Here is a 24527-nt window from a genome sequence, read left to right on the forward strand (position 1 = left end):
TGGAAGTATCACAAACAGGTCTCTAATCAGTAAGACACAGGCTCAGAAAAATGCAGCCCAGCACTCAGGAAAGCAGCCCCAAGATACCTGGCTCGGTCGCTCTGGGATTTGATGACTTTCTTTATTAGCCTCCTGTATATTCCTTTTGATTTCAGGGATGGTGTTCATGAACTCTTTTCTTAGCTGCCCAGGAAGCTGATGTGTGCTGTCTCAGAGAGCACTCTCTGGTCTGTACACACTCAACGGATGCTTACTTAAGAAACACATTACTCTGATGACTTTTCTTATCCACTTGACCTCAATCAGCAGCAGCAGCAATTCTTCCTTCCAGCCAACAGTAAATGACAACAGCAGGAAGTTTTACTCCATAAAGCATTAATAAGATATTTTAATGAAGGGAGGAAGGGAACCAAACAAAACTTAAAAACTTAGTCTTGTTTCTATTCAAAGACACTCAAAACTATTTTTTCCCCTGCCCATCCCTTCTAACTGCAACTTTATTTGTGACCATGTAATAAAGGCCGGTTTAAAGTTTTTGCTTTTTAAAAAGATTAAACCTTTTTAAAAAAGATTAAACAACCAAACTAGCAAAAAGTACTCAATACATACTTTCCTTATATCAAACAAGCTAATATTTCAGTACAATGTAACTATACAGAATATATACAATACACATATATATTCACAAAGCAAACACTATAGGCTCAGAACAGATTTGAAAAAACATGATATTCACATTGATTACAATAACTCTAAAAATGATTGTAACATTGAAAACGGCACTTAGTATACAAAAAAGTCACAAAAATATATATATATATGTAGTCACCAAGAACCATGGTTCCTGTAAAATACTAATAGCCAGATACTAGTATATAAAATGTAAAGTTTCGACATTGTATACATTTTTAGGAAATAAAATCCAAAACCATTTTTGTTACTGTTCAAAGTCAAACATGCCAAATAACTTAGCTATGGGCGCTGTCACCAAGTGAAGCCAAATATGAATGAGATGATGACTGGATACATAGCTGGTGAACTAGAGCCTGGCACAGATACAAAAGCTGTTCTGGTTCTAGGAGAGGACAGAAGCATGAAAACATCCTTCTACATAATGTAATTCACATTTCTTCTCCAGCATCACCTTCCCTCCCTCAAGGGTTTCACAAAATGCCAGGGCCCAAAAAGAATCATAATGCTACTAACTAGCAAGATAAACGTTTCTCCCACACTTCCTTGATGTTGGGCTACAGGCGCATTTTAAAGCATGCATCAGCTAAACAGGGCCGCCAGTCACCTTTCTGGAAGACTGTGGTACACACCTTCCTCCTAGGTTGGTTGCACTAGAAAGTACTCCAGTTTCTGAATGGAGCCAGATCTATATGTTAGCTCTGAAAACATTGAGCTACTGTAGCAGCAAATACAAAATTACAGAAAACAAAAACATTTTTATTAAAAATGTTTGTTACATCAAAACAACGTTTTTCCCTTCCCTTCTGTTTCCTATGACCAGACATCAATCTCTTTTATCATTGAATTACATTCTATTATCTCAAATTGACTTTTTCATTATGCTGCTGCGGAAAAAGTTCAAATCCTGGAAAGTTTAAATTTACTCTTAAAAATGGGAATACAGGAATTTTAAAGTAAAAAAAAGTCTGTTCTAAAAGTATCTCTCACAAATATATATATATTTAAATATTAAAATAGGCTACCTAGGATTTTTATAAAATGGCTTTTGAGAAGATAGCAGAGGCACAAAATGAAGCCATCTGCCATCTTCCAACTGGACATAAGGTGCCACAAGGGTGCCCTACAAAGAGGCAGGCAATCTCTATCTGATGCAACAGGAGGCACCAGCAACAAGAGAAACATCAAACCTATTACTGGGACGTGAACTGAGATCAAATTGTACTCTAGTAGGGGCTGTGGTCTTTTTAAAAAATATCTTGAAGTATAAGCATGAGAAGCCATTACTTTGTATAAGGAAGAAAATGACTAATCTTACTCCTGATTCAGCTGATGGCATTCACTTCAGGTACCTGAAAGATCAACAGCAGTGTGACTTTCAATAACTCAAAGGACCACTCTCAGTATGAGAGACTTTACATAGCATTTGTCAACTTGAAAATTAAACTGATGGTTGAAATAAGAGAAAGCTCTTACAAAAAATACAAAAAAAAGTCTTTCTAGAAAAAACAGGTGTTTTTAGGAATGGCACAAAAGGCTCCCATCCTTAAGTGAACACAACCTCCACTAATACAATTAATTTAGGGAAGACTGACCTTTCCTCAGCAGACCATGTACTTTGGTAATCTGAACATTCATTCATAGGATGATTTTTTAACCTGCTTACCTGAATGATGAAATTTGGATATGGTTAGACTGATATTTGGAAAAACAAGGACAATTTAATAAAATCTTGACACTTAGGCCCTCACACCATCAAGCAGCAATTTTATCCATAAATCATCACAATTGAGCCTAGGGCTTTAGTTTAATCAGCAAAAAGTCAGTTTAAAAGAGAAAGGCAATAATCAAAGAATCTGATTTTTATAAACCAGGCACTTCAAACTGAAATTTAAGAATTTTAAGTTAAAAAAATTTTTTTTTAAAGTTTTTGTTTTCAACCAATAGTCCACACCTTTAAATTCTTTGTAAACTATTATGTACATAAAAACCTTGATGTTAGTTGGAACTGGACTGGACCATATGCAGAGTGAGCTCTGTAGCACGTACACTTTAAGGCAGTCTCGTTTTTCAGATACTGTCAAATTGAGATGCCACCACCACCACTGCCTGACATCTCTGCAGAGACTATTTGTAAAGATATGGAACTTTTGCTTTTTATCATAAAAATATAATCACTATGATACAATATAAATATCTAAGTGTATTAGTTGAGTACGAAGTTAAAGAAAAGTACAACTATAATGTCATGAAGAGTCATCCCATAATCTGACATAGGCTTAATCCCCCATTAATAAATCTCAACATGTTTATAATCTAAAAATGAAATAGCCATACGATGTCTGCTCCTTAGTTGAACCTGGATATTAATTCCACTTCATTGTTAATGTGAACCATTATTGCTTTGGCAATTAGTCTTGCTGAGGACTTTCCAAATAAAAATACCCTATGTCACCAACATTTTGTCAGGCAAAAATGACACTGAAAGATAAAAATGGGTATAGGCAAAATAAAGAATAACTTAAATTTGGATGATCTGCGCCTAATGCCTGTAGGAGTATGCTTAGCTTTAATATTCCTCATAGACATGGTTACTCTAATTGAGCAACCATCCACCATTCTGTTCTGATTCAGAAAATCAAGTTTGTATATATGCTTTTCTTATTAACTCTCAAAATCTAAATATAAATTAAATCATCTTCTGTCAATAACTTACACTGAAAACAACATTTACTATCCTTCAGCAACTTTGGCTCACTTCCTGATGTGAATTTTTCTCGTTTTTTCCCTCCCAATTAATACTAATAACTAGAAAACTACTCTCCCTCACTAGGATGTTTATCTCCAAAGCTATGACTTCACCTTTTGTAGATGAGTGAAAACAGAGTAAACGCCACACAAAAGTTGCTAGTTCTCTTCATCAATTCCTTAAATCTCAAAGTCCTTTCAGTTGTAATTTTAGGATTGTTCATTCATCAAGTAGTAATTCTCTCCATGTGGTTATTCTAGCATACACTGCCATTACATTATAAGGTTATGTATTTCTCAGGGGCTACAAAGCTGAAAGAAAGCAAACCGTGATCTGAGAATCTTCAAAATAAAAGCCACTGAACTAGATAAATGGCCTCTATTTAGATTAAGTATGAGAATAAAAATTAGTAAGAGGTAACATAAAAACTGAAAGAGTTAATACGGCTTTCAAAGGCTCCCAGGGAACCATTTATACATCAAGAGAGACTGGCTCAGTAGTCAGAAGGTAACAGAGTTACCAACAGAAATACATTAGATGTGCTGGACAGTTCTTTCCACCTGGTAACATAATTTAACAAAACGGAAGGGTTTTTTTGTTTGTTGTTTTTAAAACCTAAGGGCATGTGTCATAACAAGGAACCAGAATGTAAAGTTCTGTAAGCCAGAATGTAAGAACAAATGAGGCTATTTAAACATTTTAATACACTTTATCTCACTGAAATTGAGAACTTTAAAAACTGGTAATGTAACTAGATAGATAGCTAATTACTTAAGAATTACTTTCAAAGTAAGAAACACTTATTTAAATATATTTGTGGGTAATAACCTCCATCTGCATCCCTTTCTTGAAAACTTAAAAAAAAAAAAAACAACGAGCATTAAATTTTTGTTTGTGAATTAGTATAATCACTAACATGCCAAGTGCTTTCATTATTAGAACACAGCCTTATAAAGTGGAAAGGATGCCTGCAGGTGCTGAAACACCCAGTATCAGAGCACACATCTCTGCTCATCTGTGAAGTATGTACAGCATACCTATTTGGTAGCTTTAAAATGAAAATAAATGTTTTTATTATATAAAATCCTTGCTTAAGGCAATTTATCTTGCATCCTAAAATTTAAGCCCTTTAAATATCACAAAGTTACCCCCTGGGGCCTAATTTAAGCAAGATAGCTATGGTATTCTAAATTGGAATTTTTTAAATGTTCAGTTATACTGGTAATTTCTGATGATGAGATAATATAACAGGTTTTCATCTCTTTGTATTTTTTTCTCCATATATTATGGTAAAAAGTATACATCCAGGCATCCTTCTCTTAGATGAATTTTAAATAAATCTAAGTAACACTATATACAATTATTTTCTTACAGCTTAGTTTCTTAAAACACGCCCATAAGCTAAGTAACCTTAAACTATATATCAAGAAAAATGTAGCGCCTCACTGAAATAGAGAAAAAAGGCCTTTGTTTATATCACGTTAAATATTAGTTAGTTACCTGTATTGATAAGATGTGGGGAACAGACAACCAGCAATAAGCATTTTCACAGTAGGTTCAAATGTCGCATAAAACTTGGAAATCTGTATAATTTGTAATTACCAATGAAAGTCTAAAGTTTCCACTTGGGAAAAAATAGCCAGTGATGGTAATGCTACATTCTGAGAACACAGAACACCTCAGAACGGGCAAACCTGTGCAGGACTCTCAGTCCAAAATTCTCAGGACAGGGGGTATGCTAAATTACTTTCCATCAACCAGTCTCCAAGTTCTGACGTATCTTCTCATCAAGTCTGTTTTCTTTCCTTTCTTCTTTCCTTATTCTAAAAAAAATAACTCTAAGAACTGAGGGCAACAATGACTCCTGGTGATAATTTCACTTACTCTTGTCTTGTTCATATAAGATTTTAAAATTAACTTTGAGATTTATCTATTGGTAGGCATAAGTTTCCAGAGAATCTATATAATATTAAAAATAAAAATTCCTGACCTTTCCAGTTGAGACACAGCAGTACAGCTATTAGTATCATATAGTCTTGCTGAAGAAAAGTAATTCAACCTACTGATAAAGAAGCATAAATGATGGAAGGCGATCAGAATCTGTACGTGTTCATTTTCCTTAAGGTAATGTAGCTATTTAGGGAGCAAAAAGGAAACAACAGGTTCTTGAGTGAGAAAAGGAGTTGGAAACAAGTTAAAAACAGCAGAATATGAAAACAAAAAGAACATTAGTCTAAAAAAACTTCAAGGAGTTCACTTTCCCTTTCTGTACATTTGTAAGAGATAAGTTACAGAATGAGCCAATCAAAAAATGAAACAAATCACTCTAACTTAAAAAATTTTTATTGAGGTCTAGCACCCAGACAAAACTGAGATCTTGTGTTCTGAATAAGAAACTATTTTCTTTTTCTAATCTAATCAGGTGTTTTCATAATGATTAAACTCTGGGTATATACATAGAAAAAAAAGTTACTCAAAAGATCATTGCTCATGGACTCATGAAATTTAGAATCAAGGTAAGCGATGCTTTAACGGCACCAGGTAAAATATATACTCCAGTCTAGAGTATCATATGTATTTCAACTATAAACCAGGAAGTTTCATTTTCTTTTAGCAGCAAGAGGTAATATTCATTACCTTAAGGTTTTTAGTTTTTCTTTAGTCTTAACAACTTTTTCCCCCAAATAGATCTGAGTCACAGATCATCATTTTATAGCCTCTTCTCTTCTACATTATTGCTTACATTCTGTAAAAACTATACTAACTGCTTTCAATATGACATTTGGCAATGTCTAAAAATATTTTGGAATAAGGACAATATATCACTGTCACATGGTATTTTGTAAACAATCTTAGTTGGGTTAAGAACATAGCCTTAACAGAGAATTCTTTATTTTGTCCAAACAGCAGAATGAAAACATCCTCAATAATACACAAACCTATATATAAAATATAGAACATCTCCAGTATATTTCCTTTTTATGGGATCACGCCAAGTATAGGCAAAAGAAAGTACTGTTGACAGGGTAAGACAAAAACTGATTTAGGCAATGACCTCATTAGCCAGGCATTAACATTCAAAGACCAGGTAAACAATGATTTTAACCAGAAAAGCAGTATGAAAGAGTTCCTATGAAGCGGAGATTCACACACTATATTCCCCATTCCTGGTCTCTTCATGCAGAGCTTGACTCTTCTCAACCGTGGCTCTCTGCCATCTTTCATAGAAGAAAGATAATTTGGAGAGTACTATTATAAAGGTACAGGGAATACCTACCCCAATACCAAATTTTCAGCATAAAAAATTATAATGACAAAGCTTAAAGGAAAAAAAAAAGAATACGTGGAATATCAGAAGTACACATCTAATAATTTTTAAGAAAGCTCACCATAAATATTTCCAGAAACAACAGGTTTTACAAAAGATTGTACAATGTCCTGTGTATAGGAGTAACATCTATTCAGGCTATTTGCCAAATCTGTTTAGTAGTATGTTTCTGGTGTACCCTTTCATTTCAGGAAGGTCAGTAATCATTTGATTTCTTCTCAACCTAATGATACGTTGTTAGCCTACTCCTGATGTCGGAAGAGGAAGCTGATGTAAGTGTGATGTCACCTGCTTCCTCTCCTTAAGTTTCAGGGTTTCTACTGTATTTCAACACCATGTTATTGTGCACTTACAGAAGCAATCTCTCAGTCACGAAAAATAAAACATCAGTTGCAGGACTTACAAACTAAAAAGGGAAATTTTTCCAAACCCTTTTTTTGCTTAAGAAATTAAATTCAAATGTACAAGACCAAGCACAGGCACTTTCCAAAAATTAAAAATGAAGCCAAACTATGAAATTACTCAATAGTTATAGAAGACAGCTCTGATTTTGGGGGGTCATCTCTGGTTGCCTCGGTACAAGCACTGGTCTTTGGCTGCTCTGGCATTTCTTCCTCCTTTTCTGTCAGCCCAAGAGACCCCAAGGGAAAAGTGCTTTCACAATTCTGGGTCGAGGAGACCTGTGAAATTACAGGCATTTGAACAGAGGAGTTGCTTTCAAAACTGTGTTCTCCAAGATCATATTGAACAAGGGTCTCTTCTTGCTCCTGGTTTAAGTAGTCCGGTACTAGGAAATCACTAGGTAAGAGGCAAAGGATGAAACAGGGAGTTAATTTTCAAGCCAAGAATAAATAAGACATAATAAAAAGACCTGATTTGTAAAACAAGATTGGGAATTTTCATTCTCTAATTTTTGAATGAAGATTATAACTCAGGAATTTTCAGCTTCTAAATTTCCCTAAATATGAGCCCAAACCATCCATTAGAACCCAAGTATATCAACTCTCCCTACCATCACGATAGAGAGATCACATTCAGTGTCACTGTGGACACCTAAACAGCCTTTCTCCTTCTATGTAGAAGAGTTTCTGTGCACAAAACAAATGCAAATAGCATGTTCATTTAAACAAAGATCATTTGAATAACTTATGTGTAACCTTTCTTGGATTATACACTAATTATAAGGTATATAAACCTAGCTTTTTATTACTTCTTGGATATAGTTAAGAAACTAGTCCTCATGCATAAATGACCTTATATACAATCTACTATATAGGAAAATGTAAAATACTACTTAGATGCTTTATTTAAATCTTTACTGTTGAACAAAAAAGTTCATTATACTTTATAATTTCAATATCTAATATACTTTAGGTTATTTTATAATTTGTCCACTATTAATAAAAAAAATTAAAGTCTGCTCATTTGCAAAGCAATTTAGGATGTCCTCGGTTATAAAAGTCTTCCGATGTTAAAGGAAGACTGGAGGACAGAGGGCTCAGCACAGGGAAGATACAGAAAACGGGCTGTGCAGTTAACTGGGACACAATTTTAGGCCTGAACGAACTTTGATATGTCATGTATAATGTAAGTTTAGTGATATAATAACCAGACACTCAGAGTCAGGAATGATTACATTAGACAAAATGTCTGGCTTGAAGAGACAAAATCAATGCAGGAAAAAAACTTATAGAAAAATAAGATTAAAAAAATAAAGGTGGTGTAAAATTTGATTTCATTTTATAAGAAACTAAGGATTCCTATAGATGTACAATTCTGATAAAGTATTAAAAATAGACAACAGAATTTTATATCTAGAGGAGACCTTAGCAATCATCTTTAAAGCTTACACATTATCCTTCTCTAAGTTCAAGCTTCTTCATCTGTGAAGTGATGTGTTCAATCATACCAGCAGGGAACGGCAGAGCCAGAACTAGAACCCGATCCTCAGCTACCCGATAAATCAGAAAGGTTAACTCTATCATAAATTTTTAATATTCAATGTATGGAGTTCTAAACTGAAAGAAAAAGAGGAAAATTTTATTTGATGTAAACTATCAATTATAGTTGCCGCTGAAGTTTCTCTCATTATTTAGAGAGGGAAAAAAAAAAAGAGGAGTCGTCAAGAATTTAACCAACATCCAAAGAATGGGAAGTAATCCACTGTCACCAAATATCATCTAACGTGGTAATTTTCCAGTCATGTCTATTTAAAATCTACTACAGAATTACTTTAACCTTATATTAAAAACAACAACAACAACAAAAGACCACCCAGTAAAAACCCCCCAAAACCCAAAACAAGTGGCCTATCTCTGTAGGAAAAGATTTCTAATGCCAACTATAAAAGTATTTAAAACTATTTATATTTAGTAGAATTAGCAAAATTTTATCAGGAGATCAGAGTGTTATTGGATAGTGGGAATTTTTAAGGAATGTGATTGATTAGCTGGCAACCTGATTAAAAAAACAAAACAAAACACAGCTGGCTGCCCTAACAACAGGAAGAGAGAGTTTAGAAAGCAGTTTCCCTGGTTCAGTTTTCGGTGTGCACCTCACCTGCTCTGGAAGTAGTTTGCTAGCTCTGACGCTTCATGGTTCAGACTCCTCAGGTGCACGATTAAATTTCCAGAGTTGGTGAACATGGCGCCACATGTTTTGCACTCGTAAATCCGAGGCTTGCGGATAATGTGCCGGGAAACCCTCATGTGGTGTTTATATTCCCCGAAGGAAGTGAAAGTGGCACTACATATCTGGCACCGGAAACAGCGTTTACCTTCATGCTTTAGGCGATGCATCTTTAGCGAGTAAGCCCTGGTGAACTTTTTCCCACAGCGGTCACACTGAAATGGTTTAATTCCTATAAAATAAAGCGATACGAAATATTATCTAAAAACAAAATAAATGGAAATGTCATAAACTTCACAAATTTATGAACTGTAATTTTGTAGCAATAGATAATCTGAAAAGATAAAAATCATCAGCAGAAATGAGTCCCAAATTCAGTATCTTAGAAAAATTACAAAACATCAGAAAAGTCACTAGTGCTTGAAAAAAGCAAGCGAGCAAGAAAGCACCATGGGGTGGGGGTGGGGGGAATCAAATTGATAGATACTCCATTTGATTTTTCAATTCTTCCAAATCTTCTTAGACTTCAAAATACAATATAACAAGAGTATTTATTTAAGCAGACTCCAATTCTTCACTTATTATTATTTCATTTCATTAAAGTAGTAAGGTTTATATCAAGAAAATGTGTAAATTGATCAGTTATCTAATATTAATTTCCTATCTCAGAGAAAAATAAGAAAAAAGAAAAATTCTAACATCTCTGAACATAATTAGTGATTGTAACAGAACTACCTTTGGTTAAGTTTTGGGGTACTTAATGTAATAGTGACATAAATATGTAGAAATTAATATATGAAATGTAAAGTGCATTTATGGTCTCTTCCAATTCATTATCACAGTTTTAGCAAAAAAATTTCAAAAACCTTCAAAACATAATCTGTTGATTCAACAAAGTCAAAGTGAATTAGTGTTAGCACAGGATTGTTAGACCTATCTGAAGAAGAGGAAAGTGAGACAGTTAAACAGCTGAGAATAGTAGCAAAGATTTCTTCCTTATCAGAGGTCAGTGTTCTACCTATAAGAATTTTATTGCCTTTATGTGAACACTGAACTTAAGTTTCAAGTATGTTCTACACATCATTTATCCAAAATCTTTTTTACGCTAAAATAATTCTGCAAGGCTGGCTGAAAAGGGCACAGAGAGATTTCTCAGGGCACAGAGAAATTTAGAATTGCACAGTTAAAATAAAATTATTGTATTTAATTTTTAAAAACACTTTTTATTTGGAATTACAAACTTAAGAATAATTAGAAGAATAGCACAGAGAATACCAATATATGCCCTTTTAATCCCATTTGCTTTACCAAGTGCACCTGCGCTTTCCTCCCTCACATATACACACACAAATATCTGGTCTCTTTTTCATGTATATCATGTGCACATCACACTTGTCCCCATTTCCAATCAGAAGACTTATTTATGCCTGTGGCCAATGTATTAAGCAAATATCTTTCTGACAATGCAACAAATCAGCAACAGACCTGAATTTATCTGTTCTCACTAGACTTCCCAGAGATATACTTTTTCCTAACTCAAAAGCATCTGTTATTATTAACTGGAATTCCAAAACAAAATGTCCTAGAGGGTTCATTTATGCCACAAAAGAAACGATGGCATTACCTGAGTGGATCAGCATGTGCTGCTTCAGGTTCTGAATACGGGTGAATCGCACCCCACACGTTGGACACTGAAAAGGTCTATCTGGACCATTGGGACTTGGCCGTTCTGTGCTGCTGGTGGAAGGAGCAATGTAGAGTTGGTAGGGATACTGAACATTTTCCAATCTAAAAAACAGATCAAAGAAGGCAACCAAGCTCTGATTTTAAGTTCAATAAACAGTTCTGCACAAGTTTAAATGAACAAAAGGAAATAAACAAATTTAAAAGTTAGATTACAAGATTCATTTATAATAAAAAAAAGTGTTACTGTCCAGAATGTCCAGCATCCTAAGTTAAGCAAAGACATGTGACCAAGATCATATAAACGATTTTACTTTAGGTATCCTTAATCTAATAATCCTTTCCTTCCTACTACTGCTTTAATTCAGGCTCTGGTCAATATATGGCTATCTCTTTCTCTTTTGCCCCACACCCCTTTCACAGTGATCTGATTAAATCAGTCTCTTGATAACAGTCCTGTGATGGTTCACTGCTATCTTCAGAATGAAGGCATACAAGACTCCTCATGATCTGGGTCTGTATACTTTTCCAGTCTCATTTCTTGTCATACTCCCCCAACATACCCCTACCAAGCAGTTCCTCCTTAACACTTCTCTCTCAGTGCTGTGCTTTCATATATTTAACTTCCTCTACCTGCCTACCCTTTTTGCTTAGATAACACACCAGTCATTTTATGAGATGTAGCCAAGAAGTTTACTTCCTCCTCCTGAAAGCCTTCTTTGATTCATCAGTGATTTAGGTAGGTACTCTCCTATGCAGAGCAATAGACTCCTCTGCAGATCACTCATGATTATCTGCTTACTTGTCAGTCTTTAACCTCTCTCCCAGCTCGAATGTCGGCGTGACCTCTTTGAGGACAAGGGTTACCTTTCATTTCAACATCCCCACCACTCAGCAGAGTATCTAGTACAGAACAGACAACCCCATTCATGTCTGAAATTAAGGAAGCTAGGCATATTTCCATTTGCTTACACCTTCTATAATTTACTCAAAGGACTCTGGTTCACAACCTGCTCTACCAGGTTATCTTCTCAAATACAGTAAATCATGTTTGAATTCTTTCAATCCTTTGAGTTTTCAATAAACACACTTCTTAAAGTCTGTCCTGGACTCTAATGATGTAGAGTTACTTCAGTGAAGTTTTATATTCAGTGGTCAGAGACACACAATAAGCATACAAAAAAATGATCAGAACAGAGAATTAAAGTTGAGTGACCCAACAATGATTGGTGCTGTTTTACTTTAGACTGGAGGTCAGGAAAAACCTTCAGAACTGACAATGATCTGAAGAATGAAGAAAGAGGGAGCAAAGTGAAAATTAGGGAAGAAAGCATTTCAGGCAGAAGAAAGGCCTTAAAATGGCAGGCCTGCAAACCAGAACAAACATGGACTACTCCAGGAACTGAAGAAGGTCAGCACGGCCGGAACGTGGTCTTTGAGGAGTATCGTCTGAAGGGCGTCAGGCTAGAAATCACATCGTGTATGGCTTTCAAGGCATGGCAAGGAGTTTAGATTTAAGAATCTACTCATTTCAATCCCAAAGAAAGGCAATGCCAAAGAATGCTTAAACTATTGTACAATTGCACTCATCTCACATGCTAGTAATGTGCAAAATTCTCCAAGCCAGGCTTCAACAGTTTGTGAACCGTGAACTTCCAGATGTTCAAGCTGGTTTTAGAAAAGGCAGAGGAACCAGAGATCAAATTGCCAACATTGGTTGGATCATCAAAAAAGCAAGAGAGTTCCAGAAAAACATCTATTTCTGCTTTACTGACTATGCCAAAGCCTTTGACTGTGTGGATCACAACAAACTGTGAAAAATTCTTCAAGAGATGGGAATACCAGACCATCTGACCTGCCTCTTGAGAAATCTGTATGCAGGTCAAGAAGCAACAGTTAGAACCAGACATGGAACAGACTGGTTCCAAATCCAGAAGGGAGTACAAAGGCTGTATACTGTCACCCTGCCTATTTAACTTATATGCAGAGTATATCATGACAAAGGCTGGACTGGTTGAAAGAACAAGCTGGAATCAAGATTGCCAGGAGAAATATCAATAACCTCAGATATGCAGATGACACCACCCTTATGGCAGAAAGTGAAGAGCTAAAGAGCCTTTTGATGAAAGTTAAAGAGGAGAGTGAAAAAGTTGGCTTGAAACTCAACTTTCAGAAAACTAAGATCATGGCATCCAGTCCCATCACTTCATGACAAACAGATGGGGAAACAGTGGGAACAGTGACAGACATTATTTTTGGGGGCTCCAAAATCATTGCAGATGGTGACTGCAGCCATGAAATTAAAAGACGCTTGCTCCTTGGAAGAAAGGTTATGACCAACCTAGACAGCATATTAAGAAGCACAGACATTACTTTGCCAACAAAGGTCCGTCTAGTCAAGGCTATGGTTTTTCCTGTAGTCATGTATGGATGTGAAAGTTGGACTGTAAAGAAAGCTGAGCACCAAAGAATTGATGTGTTTGCACTGTGGTGTTGGAGAAGACTCTTGAGAGTCCCTTGGACAGCAAGGAGATCAAACCAGTCCATCCTAAAGGAGATCAGTCCCGAATATTCACTGGAAGGACTGATGTTGAAGCTGAAACTCCATTACTTTGGCCACCTGATGTGAAGAACTGACTTGTTTGAAAAGACCCTGATGCTGGGAAAGATTAAAGGCGAGAGGAGAAGGGGATGACAGAAGATGAGATGGTTGGATGGCATCAATGACTCAATGGACATGAGTCTGAGTAAACTCCAGGAGTTGGTGATGGACAGGAAGGCCTGGCATGCTGCAGTCCAAGGGGTCACAAAGAGTCAGACACGACTGAGTGACTGAAGTGAACTACTGGAGAATTTAAAGAGTTTCCCACTTAGAACAGCAACACAATCTGACTTAATGGAAAAAACAAAATTCTGGCTGCTACATGAAGGACTGGAGTAGAGGGGATCATGAAATCCGGGGCCAGTTGAAGGTGACTGCAATAGTCAAGGCAAAAGGCGGTGGTGACCAGGGTTGGGGTGGTTGCAGCAGAGCTGGAGGAAAAGTGGATTGACAAGGAACGTGTTTTGGATCCAGAGAGGAAAGGACTTGTGGATTACATACAGGAGTGGGTGTGAGGAAAGTATCAAGCATAATTCAGAGACGCTGCTGAAGAAATCTGGGCTTGATGATGACACAATTTACTGAGACAGGAAGACTAGAAGGGCAGGTCTGAGGGAGGAGGCTGGAGCACTGTTTTGGTCTTAAGTCTGAAATGGCCCTGCTACATCTATGTGAGGATATCAGCAGGAAGGGTCAATGTGAAGACAATGACCTGGGAATCATGAGTATAAGGAGAAGGGTTTGGTGAACTGTTTTGGCAGCAGGACAGGTGCAATTATTTTTGGCTTTGCATCCTACATGATCTCTACTTCAACCACTCAATTCTGCCATCCACAGACACAGCATGGTTGTGTCCCAATAAAATTTGATTTACAAATAAAGGTGGTGGGAGAACTGGCCTGTGGGCCACAGGTTTGCCAACACCTGAAACAGATACTATTTAAAGCAATGGAGCTGGGAAGTTTAGGAAATACCTGAAAAACCTTGCCTAATTTATGTGGCTACCTCATGATTACAAAATATACAAAAGTAAGGTTTCAGTAAGCTTTTATGTAATCCTAGGTAAAATGCTTGGATTCAGAATTACATGCAGAACCCTTACAAGAAAACGTCCTACTGTGTTGGTACTAACCGGTCATCATCATCTACGTGAGCGTTGGTGCTAGAAGTGCCCTGAAGCGTAGGCAACCCTTCCGTGATGCCTTCATCTACTGAGCCTGTGAACAAGAGGACAGCTGTCAGTACTCTGGTGAAACAAATTAACCAGGATATATGAATTGCAAGCTCTGTCTCCAAGACTTTGAACAGATTATCTACATGTGATTTTAAAAATCATGTGTAAAACAACATTCTTATATTACTACTTAAATTCTTTGGATTATTTCTTTGAGTAATTTTAGAAAAGAGCACAGAAATTCAAATATAAATGAAACAAAAATTGACATAAATAATGTAACATTCAAGGAATGACTGACAAGTTTTGTTTTTAAAGACATTTTATGGTGACATACAGCTGACTTGTTGTACATATACCTTTTACACAAAATTAAAAAGACAGCTGTAGGGTGAACATGTGTACAATATTCTCACAAACCCTAACACACTACACTGGCAGCATCCTTAAAGTCCCCATTACCCTTCCCTGATCACAAACCCCTCTTTCCAAGAGCAACCATCATCCTGTCTTTCACGGTTATAACTTGCTTCCTTTTCTCCTCACCCTTCATTTTTTTTTTTTTTGGCTGTGACACATGACTTGTGGAATATTCCCTCACCAGAGATTCAACCAGCACTCCTAACAGTGAAAGCACTGAGTCCTAACCACTGGACCACCAGGGAATTCCCTGTTGTGAGTATTCTTGTACAACAGTGGACGTACACATGTTTTTTATTCTTACGGTATCTAAATCAAGAATGGATTTGCTTGGTCATAGGATATATATGGACAAGGCAATGGCACCCCACTCCAGTACTCTTGCCTGGAAAATCCCATGGATGGAGGAGCCTGGTAGGCTGCAGTCCATGGGGTCGCTAAGGGTCAGACATGACTGAGCGACTTCACTTTCACTTATGCATTGGAAAAGGAAATGACAACCCACTCCAGTGTTCTTGCCTGGAGAATCCTAGGGGCGGGAGAGCCTGGTGGGCTAACATCTATGGGGTCACACAGAGTCGGATATGACTGAAGTGACTTAGCAGCAGCAGGATATGTATTTTTTTAACTTCATGTATTTGTTGAACCCTTCCCTGGTGGCTTAGCTGGTAAAGAGTTTGGCTGCAATTCGGAGACAGGGGTTCAATCCCTGGGTCAGGAAGAACCCTTGGAGAAGGAAACTGCAACCCACTCCAGTATTCTTGCCTGGAGAATTCCTTGGACAGAGGAGCCTGGTGAGCTAGTCCATGGGGTCACAAATAGTCAGACATGAACTCAGTGACTAACATTTTCACTTTCTATGAAATGCTTGTTCAAGTCTTGCTACTGAGTTGCCCTCTTCATTATAAAAGTTCTTTTCATGTTTTGGATACAAAGTCTCTATCAGTGAAAGATGTTACAAATATTTCCCCCTCTTCTATGACTTGTCTTTTCATGGTTTCTTTTGATGACTCAAAAGATTTATACCTTAATTGATCAGTCTTTTCCTTTATGGTTATGGCTTTGGGGACTTGTTTTTAAAAATCCTTTCCTATCTCAAATTACTTTATGAAAGATTTAGATTTTGCCCTTGACACTTATATCTTTCTTGAACACACCTGGAGTTGATTTTGTGAAGGGAACACACTTACTGAAAAGTCTGTCTTTTCTTCTCTGCTCTGCAGAGCTCTAAATGCATGGGTTTGTTTCCAGGTTCTCTACTAGTTCCATCTGCTGGTCTATATTTGCATGAATGCCAGGCTGTACTTACTGCAGTTTTAGAATAATCTTGATGTCAGGCTGAGTGAATCCTCTTACCTTGCTCATTTGCTTCCTGAATATCTTTGCATTTCTTTATACATTTTAGAATTAACTTGTTGAATGTAAGTGATAATAATTATTCCATTTCTCCCTTTCTATCAGTTTGGAAATTACACAGTGTTTCCCTATTCACTTTACTGGTTGCTTTGGAAATTAGACACATACTTACCAAAATTGAAAGAAAACTTTACTTCCACCTGGACAACAGAAGGATCTTAGAAATTTTAACTTCATTTCTCATACACACCCATTTTGCAATTTATAAATTACTGCCTCAGATTTTACTCCTTTTAGATAAAGCCTCTACTTTTTCACATAAGCAATGTTTGTCCACATCTGTTCATGTTTACCTTTGCTCTTCATCCTTTTGTATATTAAACCTTCCATGTTCACTTTACATCTACCTACAGTCTATCCTTAAATGTTTCTTTAGAGATGATATTCGAATCATTTTTGAGAATGCATTTCACCTTCATTCTTCAAAGATACTCTGTGTGCAGACATCTAGATTCACATTTATTTTCCTTAGCACATTAAAGAGATCACTTCATTGGTCTCTAACGTTATTAAGAAGTTAAATATACCTACGTTTGTACCATCCATAAGCCTTACCCTCTTCTACATCTGTAGTCTGATGGTTAATTTATGTATCAACTTACTGGGCTAAGGGGTAACCAGAGAGCGTAAAATATCACTTCCAGGTGTATCTGTGAGCATGTTTCCAAAAAGATTAGCATTTTGGTAGACTGAGTAAGGAGAACCATCTTCACAAATGCAGGTGGGTATTATCCAGTCTGGTGACGGGCTAAATAGAACACAAAGGTGAAAGAAGGGCAAATTGCACTCTGCTTGAGCTGAGACATCCGTGGTCTCCTGCTTTTGAACATCAGTGCTTCTGGTTCTCAGGCCTTTGGTCTTGAATTGGGACTGACACTACCAGGCCTGAAGTTCCCAGGGCTTAGGCTTTGGGCTGGAACTACACTACCGGCTTTCCTGGCTTCCACCTAGAAGACAGCACACTCTGGGACTTCTAGTCCTCCACTGTCATGTGAGTGAATCCCCCGCTCCTGCCTCACCCTGCATACGCCTCTGCCTATCCGTCCTACTGGGTTTGTTCCTCTGGAGAACCCTAACAGTTTGTCTGTGCAGCGCTGGGGTGGTTTCTTCTAATTTATCTTCTGATTCAACAATTCTCTTCTGCTCAGTTCAACCTGCTGCCAAAATATTTGATTAGCCATGGTTCCTTTGGGCTGGTTGTTTCTGACAGTGGTTATTGCCTTGAAAACACCCTGGAAAGGACTGACTTGCTGAGGGGAGGATGAATGTGCCCTCTTCCAGAAAAGGTTTCTGTTTGCCTCTGTAAGGTTCCTGGAAGGCAGACATTATCTAAACCAATTTACTGTTTGAGATTCCTTGACCTGCCCCTGCAAGGAGCAAGCACGACAGAAATCTGCAAGAGTACTATCCATCATTCTCAGGGGTGCGTTTTTTTCCCTTTTCATCTTCTAGGCAGCCCATTGCCAAGGTAGCTGTCTCCAAAGTTCCCCTGGAGTCTGAAGGAAGGTGAGCAGGTGTAGTCCTTGTGGTATGTGAACTCTGGGGCCCCTACTTCATGCATGCACCTTCTCTAAGACTTTGCAGCTTCCATATGCTCTGGGTTGACCTCTGTCTCCCTCACCTTTGAGCTGATGAACGAAAGCCCATTGGTGTTCTGTCAAATATCTAGGGAAAAACAGGTTTTAGTGCTCTGGTGAGTACTTACCTCTCCGGGTCAGACTCTTTTCCTTAAAGTTAACCCTGATCATCTTTTCAAATACCTTAAAAGGTGACTTTAAAAAAAGGTATTTTTGTTTTCAATGGGAGGGTAGATCCAAACAATCTCGCCAGTTCTCATCAGGTGTTGAACTTGGTTGATGTCTCTACCATGTGCAGAAAGCTGTGCTGCCCCAACTGAACCAAGGAGCCTCTGCAGCTGTACACTCTTCTGGTGGCAGTGTTGTAACAAAAGCTAAAATGTACTAACTGTAACAGTTTGTACAACACCACATACACGCGAACATTTAATAAACATCATCTGTTAACAGACACGTAAGATTAAATTTCCTCCCAGTGAAAATTTAGAATCCAGCACCACTTCAGTTTTCCCTCTTGGAACACTTGAACCAGGTGACATCAGGAAATGAATATGATTTCTACTTAAGTAAAATTCTCCTAAAAAACTAACCTAATCCCTTTTAAGGCATCCAAACTTTTAAATCATTTGCACTACAAAATCTGTGCCAGAATTGTATTTTGCCTTGACTTCTTAAATACAGAACATTAAATATAACTTTTTCTTATTTCTTGATGACTCAAGAACACCAATTGTTATACCTTGTTCCAATACACTGACAGAGGCTTCTGAAAGGAGACAAGACCCTATGTGTTTGCATTAATCCCCAACTGCACCTCTATTCCTTCTGCCCCCATGCCATCTCTCCCTTACTGGTTTGTGTCATGTCAGTGTATGCCTTTTCTTTTTCTCTTTCCTTTACTGTCAAGACATGTATGCCTTTTCCCTATGCCTACTTATCCAGCTTATTCCTGATCCTTCTCATTGGTTTTTAAACCAGATGTGGGTTGGAAGACCAGATAATGCTGCATTTTGTTTAAGAGCTCTTGTCAATTTCTTCCCATTGTCACTTTTTTGTTTAAAGAAGAGGGAACTCTAACATTTCAACCTGTCCTAGGATAAAAACTGGAAAAGTCTTGGTATTTGGACCTGGTCACCCTGGACACACACACAAATCTACTTTCTAGTATTCTGCAGTTGTTCAGAATGCAGGCATTATTAAAGCTTATTGGTAAATATTTGCAAAAAAAAAAAAAAAAGCATGGGGGTGTCAGAAAGACTGACCTAACTGATATATGACCATCAGGCAAGGCAAGCTATAATACTTCAGGAGAGGGTGGGGTCATGGTGAGGTAGAAATAAAACCCATTGTGCTTCAGATTGATTCTGGTATTACCAAGAGTTTGCTTTAAAAGCTGGTCAGAAAGAACTAAAATGGAGAATAAGACATATCTAACAGATGGTCCCTCTTAAAACAAATCTACTTCCACATTCTAAAATATCTAAACCTTGGCCTCTAGATCCCTAACTTGATGGATAGTAAGCATGGAAAGTAAAACAAAGGGCACTCTCTTCTTGTCCATGACACATTAAATGTGCCAAAAGCTAAACATAAAAACCATTCCAAGCTAAATTAAGAGTTAAAACAGACTTTTAGAAATCTATCCATACTGTGGGCACTGTAACACACAGTGTTGTATCAGTAATGCAACTATACACAAAAATAAATCTTATAAATTTTTTCTTTTTCCTGACATGATGGTTTCTGCCCATCAACGCAAGTAATCATATTAACTGGAATGTTACTTGAACCGATTTAATAGTAGGATACACAGCATTTACTTTGTTGAGGTAACAGTGATGTTTCTTAAATTATTAAACCGAAGTTTCCTTTCTAAACTATAAGAATTCTGCTCTCAGTGGTATGGGGATTAAGAATTCTGACTTACCAGCTTTATATGTTAAGGCTATCTTATCAAGAGAGAATCTACTCTCTTCCACCATTAAGGAGTGCTGTTCCATCAAATGAGTCTTGTTTTTGCTAACCATTGTTTAAGTACTTAAGACACTTAAAAAAACAGCCTTCTGGTGGTAAAAAATAAACAGTGGTCATCTACTACCGAGTTTTTACCATATGCCAGCCACTGCTCTATATGTGTTAAACACACCTTATCTCATACTTGTGAAAGAGGAACTGGCTTGACACGCGTTTTTCTATTGGACATAAAAACAACCTCACAGAACACCAACAGCAGACCCTGTCACACTGGTCTCAAACACATAACTTTTTTAAGCACAGACAAAAACAAGGTTATTGTGCAACCATAAAAACTGAACCTCCCCTTGCAAAAGTAATGGATGTCCCTGCTGCTTTAGGTTCACTTTGGTCTGCATTCCTAGATCTCTGTTAAGATTCTCAGTCATCTGTGCTTTCTGACACCACCAGTCCCTGAGCAAACCCCACTTCCTTGAATCTTCCTTGAAATCACGTAACACAAGCCCATACCCTCTAGGTCCTTTCTAATACGTTCTTATGAGGAGCCCTGAAGCCCTCCACCCCCCACCAGTGTGTGATCTCCCGCACTGCAAATGGGCACTGAACTCAACTTGCTGAATTATAGGTGGCTCCTGGTGGTCTCTGGCAACAGGGCACTGGCAGAAATCCAGGGCTCATGGACATCTGGCTGAAGTTCTTACTGCCTTGCATTGGAAACCTCGATAACAAAGTGTGTATCTAAAATTCCTTTTGAGGTGGAACCTGCCCTTGGCTAGGAGTAAGTTTATACTGAATTGAGCTCAAATATTTCACTGAAGCCCTTTAGTATTGGGTTTATTGTGTTTTTCTAGAAAAAGGTCTCTGGGGAATATATTGGTTATCCAAATAGACTTGTCACTGTTCCCTGATGAAACTATTTTCTGGCCTTCTAACACCTGCTCCTATAATCTACTGAGTGTCGACTCCCATCTACAAGAGGAATACACTGTAATGAGAGGATGGACACAGACAAGATCAGTCCCTATGAACTGGCCCTGGAGGCTGAGATCAGAGAGACCGCTGACTGGCAAAAACATTTGAAAACTGTATAATGTATGACATATATAAGAATCTTGAAAATATAATGTAAAATGACTGATGTCAGTCAGAAAAGACTACATATCGCTGCTCTCATTTATAGGAAATATCTAGAACAGGCAAATCGATACCGACAGTGTATAAGTAGTTATCTGGGACTAGAGGTGGGTCCTGGAGAGAGGGATTGCAGGGTTTCTTTTGGAGGGATGACTATACAACTCTGTGAACATACTAAAACTCACTACAGTATACACTTTTAATGGGTGAATTTAATGATATGTAAGTTGTATTTCAATAAAGATGTTTAAAAAAACCTTATAAGGCCCTGACTTCAAGTTTGTCTTCGTGTCCTGAGAATGGGTTTGCTTAGTTTCAAATGCCCAGAACCAGATTTTGTCTGATCCTTGGCCTCTGCAACTGGAAATAAACAATTACACAAGCATTATTCTTGTGGACTCCTACAGTTATCATGAGGTGTCTCAATCTGAAATTGCATCTCTCTCTGGCCAAACATCTGCTTCCTTCATGCTTTCTCTGTAACTAACACGTTACACTTATCTCTCAGCTGACTCAATTTCACCAAGGACAATTTGGAGTTGGAAGTAGCCGTTTTGTGGGGAGCTTCAGGCATGAACAAGATCGTTCATTTGTGATTCACCAACACTGTACCAACACTGGAGCAGGGACTTCAAGAGGTACCCCCATGGATGCTGCTGATGTATGGTCCTCCTGGCAATGACACAACCTTGGTTAAGACAAGGACAAGAACCAAGCACTGAGGTACACTTTTAAACACCTTCAAATGAGCTATCAGTTAGTTTGTTTACTTTTAAGGTAGACTGAGGCTTCTTCATGCTAAAGAGCTATGTTATAATGGCAGAAGAAAAATGAGCAGATTCTGTATTCCTGACTAGGAAATAGCAACTATTTCTCAAGTGATAGGACCACACATCACACTGATGTTGCTTTTAAAACACCCCATAAGCATGACCTTTTAAAAACACAGACTCTCCAATATCCCCATCATCCACAAACGTTAAGAGAACAAATGGAATTCTAAAACTGTATTTATCAAAGCACTTAAAAACCCTCAAACTTCCACAGTCCTAAGTACTGCCAAGAGTCTTGATGGCAATAAGATAAATCATTCTAAGATCCACAAGGTGACCCCTTGTGTGATAACAGAATGTTCCTTTTTCAGGTGGGAATTCTGGTTTAAATCTTAGGTTCTACCTGATTACCAACTGATACAATTAAATACTACAATGATACTCCAGGTTTATCACAAACACAGAAGAGCCTATGAATGCTTTAAAGTCTGGAGTTTTGGTCTTCTGGAAAAGATGCCACCAGAGAAAACTTTCCACTGGTATCTATAGAAAGGAACTGATCGGATGTTAACTACTGGTTCAGCAGTAACAGTTCGAGGTGACATTCACTGGATTCATAGTTTCTAACTTGAAAGACATCACATCCTTCTGATTCCTGTACATCCATTCCCTCTAAGGAATTCTCCAGAAGATAATGACCTCAAAAGTGAAACAGCTCCTACCCAAGATGGCAAAATCATATTAGTTTTCTGACTCTTTAGTACTCCTCTCTTTACTATTAATCATTCCTATAAAAGCCAATACGATCTTTCATCTTCATCCTCTGGTTTCTGATCCCCTAAGACCTTCTTCTGCCACTTAAGAAAAAACTTCTTGTACCCCCACCCCAGAACAGTTACTAATATGAATTTGACAGATTTTGGATCTATTAACCTCCATCTGACCCTGCTGACAAAAATTTAATAACTGTTCTTTTAAGCACCACAGAAGGTAGATTCCCTTTTATAGGCAACATTATATATCATATTCCAGCCTTCAGCCACAGAGAAATGGACCTGACCTCAAATCAACATGCTTCTCCTGCAATTACAATCCTAACAGCAAGACCTATTCAGTCAGAAAGACCAGAATCCTGGGACCATCTCAATTATGATAGCCAGTTGGTTCTCTTCAGAGACACTTGAGTCTGACTTGCAGGAATTGTTTAACTCCATTCATTCAAAGAAACTGTCCATTTTACGGGACCGAAACTGCCTCACTCCTGCTGCGGTGAGCAGTTCTTACACTTTCAATATGCCCACTACTAGAACACTATTTCTATGTGGACACAGGGTTTACCCAAGCTTGCTGCACACTAACTTATCTTGTATAGTTAGCTAATTGTTAGGGATTTTCAGACATTCAAACCACCATCTCAATATGTTCAACTACAGGTGTATTCCTGGTAGTCTTGCTGGAGAGCACTGACATACAACAGAGAGTTAATACTACTATTACTTTATGGTTATGGAAATGTAGTGAGGCTCAGTGACTTGTTCAAAGTCACACATCTAGTAAGTGGCAGAAACTGAGAGCAGATTCTAGACCTGCCTGACTCCAAGTCCTGAACTTTTAATCATTTCCCCATACTGCATATACGCTCAGTGTTGCAAATTCCTCCATCATTCTAACTGCTCACCTCAACAAATTTATCTATTCACTACTGCTACCGAGAAACTGTCAAACTATTTCTCAACATCTTAACTGACCCTCGTAACAATCACTTCTCTTTCAATGGCAGATTTTAGAGTCTAGAGTCCTCACTTAAACAAATTTCATTGAATTTCACTTTTCTGTAAGGTGTTTAGTGTATACATTTGGAGTTAACAGGGGTAGCTGAGAGTAATTAGTGAGTTTGCTCTGAAGGTAAAGAAAAGACAACTCGTTTGGATTATTTGATTACATATATTCAGATCAGAGTTCTTCCATATGTCTGATTTGTAATAGAATCTACATTTGTAATAGCATATATTGGAAATTATTCTTAGATAATGGAAAGGCTTATTGTACTTATGGTCCTAACTCCTCTATTTAATTGTGTTAATAATATATTAAGGCAAAGCCTGAACTGATTAGGTATACTCAAGATTGGTTAAAATAAGGCTATTTCACATAGCTAGTTAGCAAGATGTTCAGTTATATTAGTATTTGGTTCCTATGTTCTCAGATAATTAATAGTATTAATAATTACCTATTAGTTCACTATTTAGAAGGTACAAAGGTGTTTTCAAGATTAAAGATGTCAGTAATTTAACAAAAACCTGGTTATACTGACATATAGCTAGGATCTCCTGCCATCAAATACATTATTCAATGTGTGGTTATCTGGAAAGTACAAAA

General features: G+C 37.4%; 1 protein-coding gene across 4 annotated transcripts in view; it reads right to left on the reverse strand.

The window, feature by feature from the left end:
• Positions 369-24527, reverse strand: part of ZBTB44 (zinc finger and BTB domain containing 44) — a 58284-nt gene continuing 34125 nt past the window's right edge. Inside the window, exons 3-6 of one of the 4 annotated variants that reach the window (XM_018043290.1) lie at positions 14813-14897; positions 11020-11132; positions 9327-9627; positions 369-7565 (exon numbers count right to left, since the gene is read on the reverse strand). In XM_018043290.1, the coding sequence (XP_017898779.1) occupies positions 7286-7565; positions 9327-9627; positions 11020-11132; positions 14813-14897 (779 nt within the window). In that variant the 3' untranslated portion in view covers positions 369-7285. Of the gene's footprint in view, positions 7566-9326; positions 9628-11019; positions 11184-14812; positions 14898-24527 lie in introns of all 4 variants that reach the window. The other 3 variants (XM_018043291.1, XM_018043289.1, XM_018043292.1) reach the window with 3 other exon arrangements.

Source organism: Capra hircus, chromosome 29 (assembly GCF_001704415.2).
Source record: "Capra hircus breed San Clemente chromosome 29, ASM170441v1, whole genome shotgun sequence".
Classification (NCBI taxonomy): Eukaryota; Metazoa; Chordata; class Mammalia; order Artiodactyla; family Bovidae; genus Capra; species Capra hircus.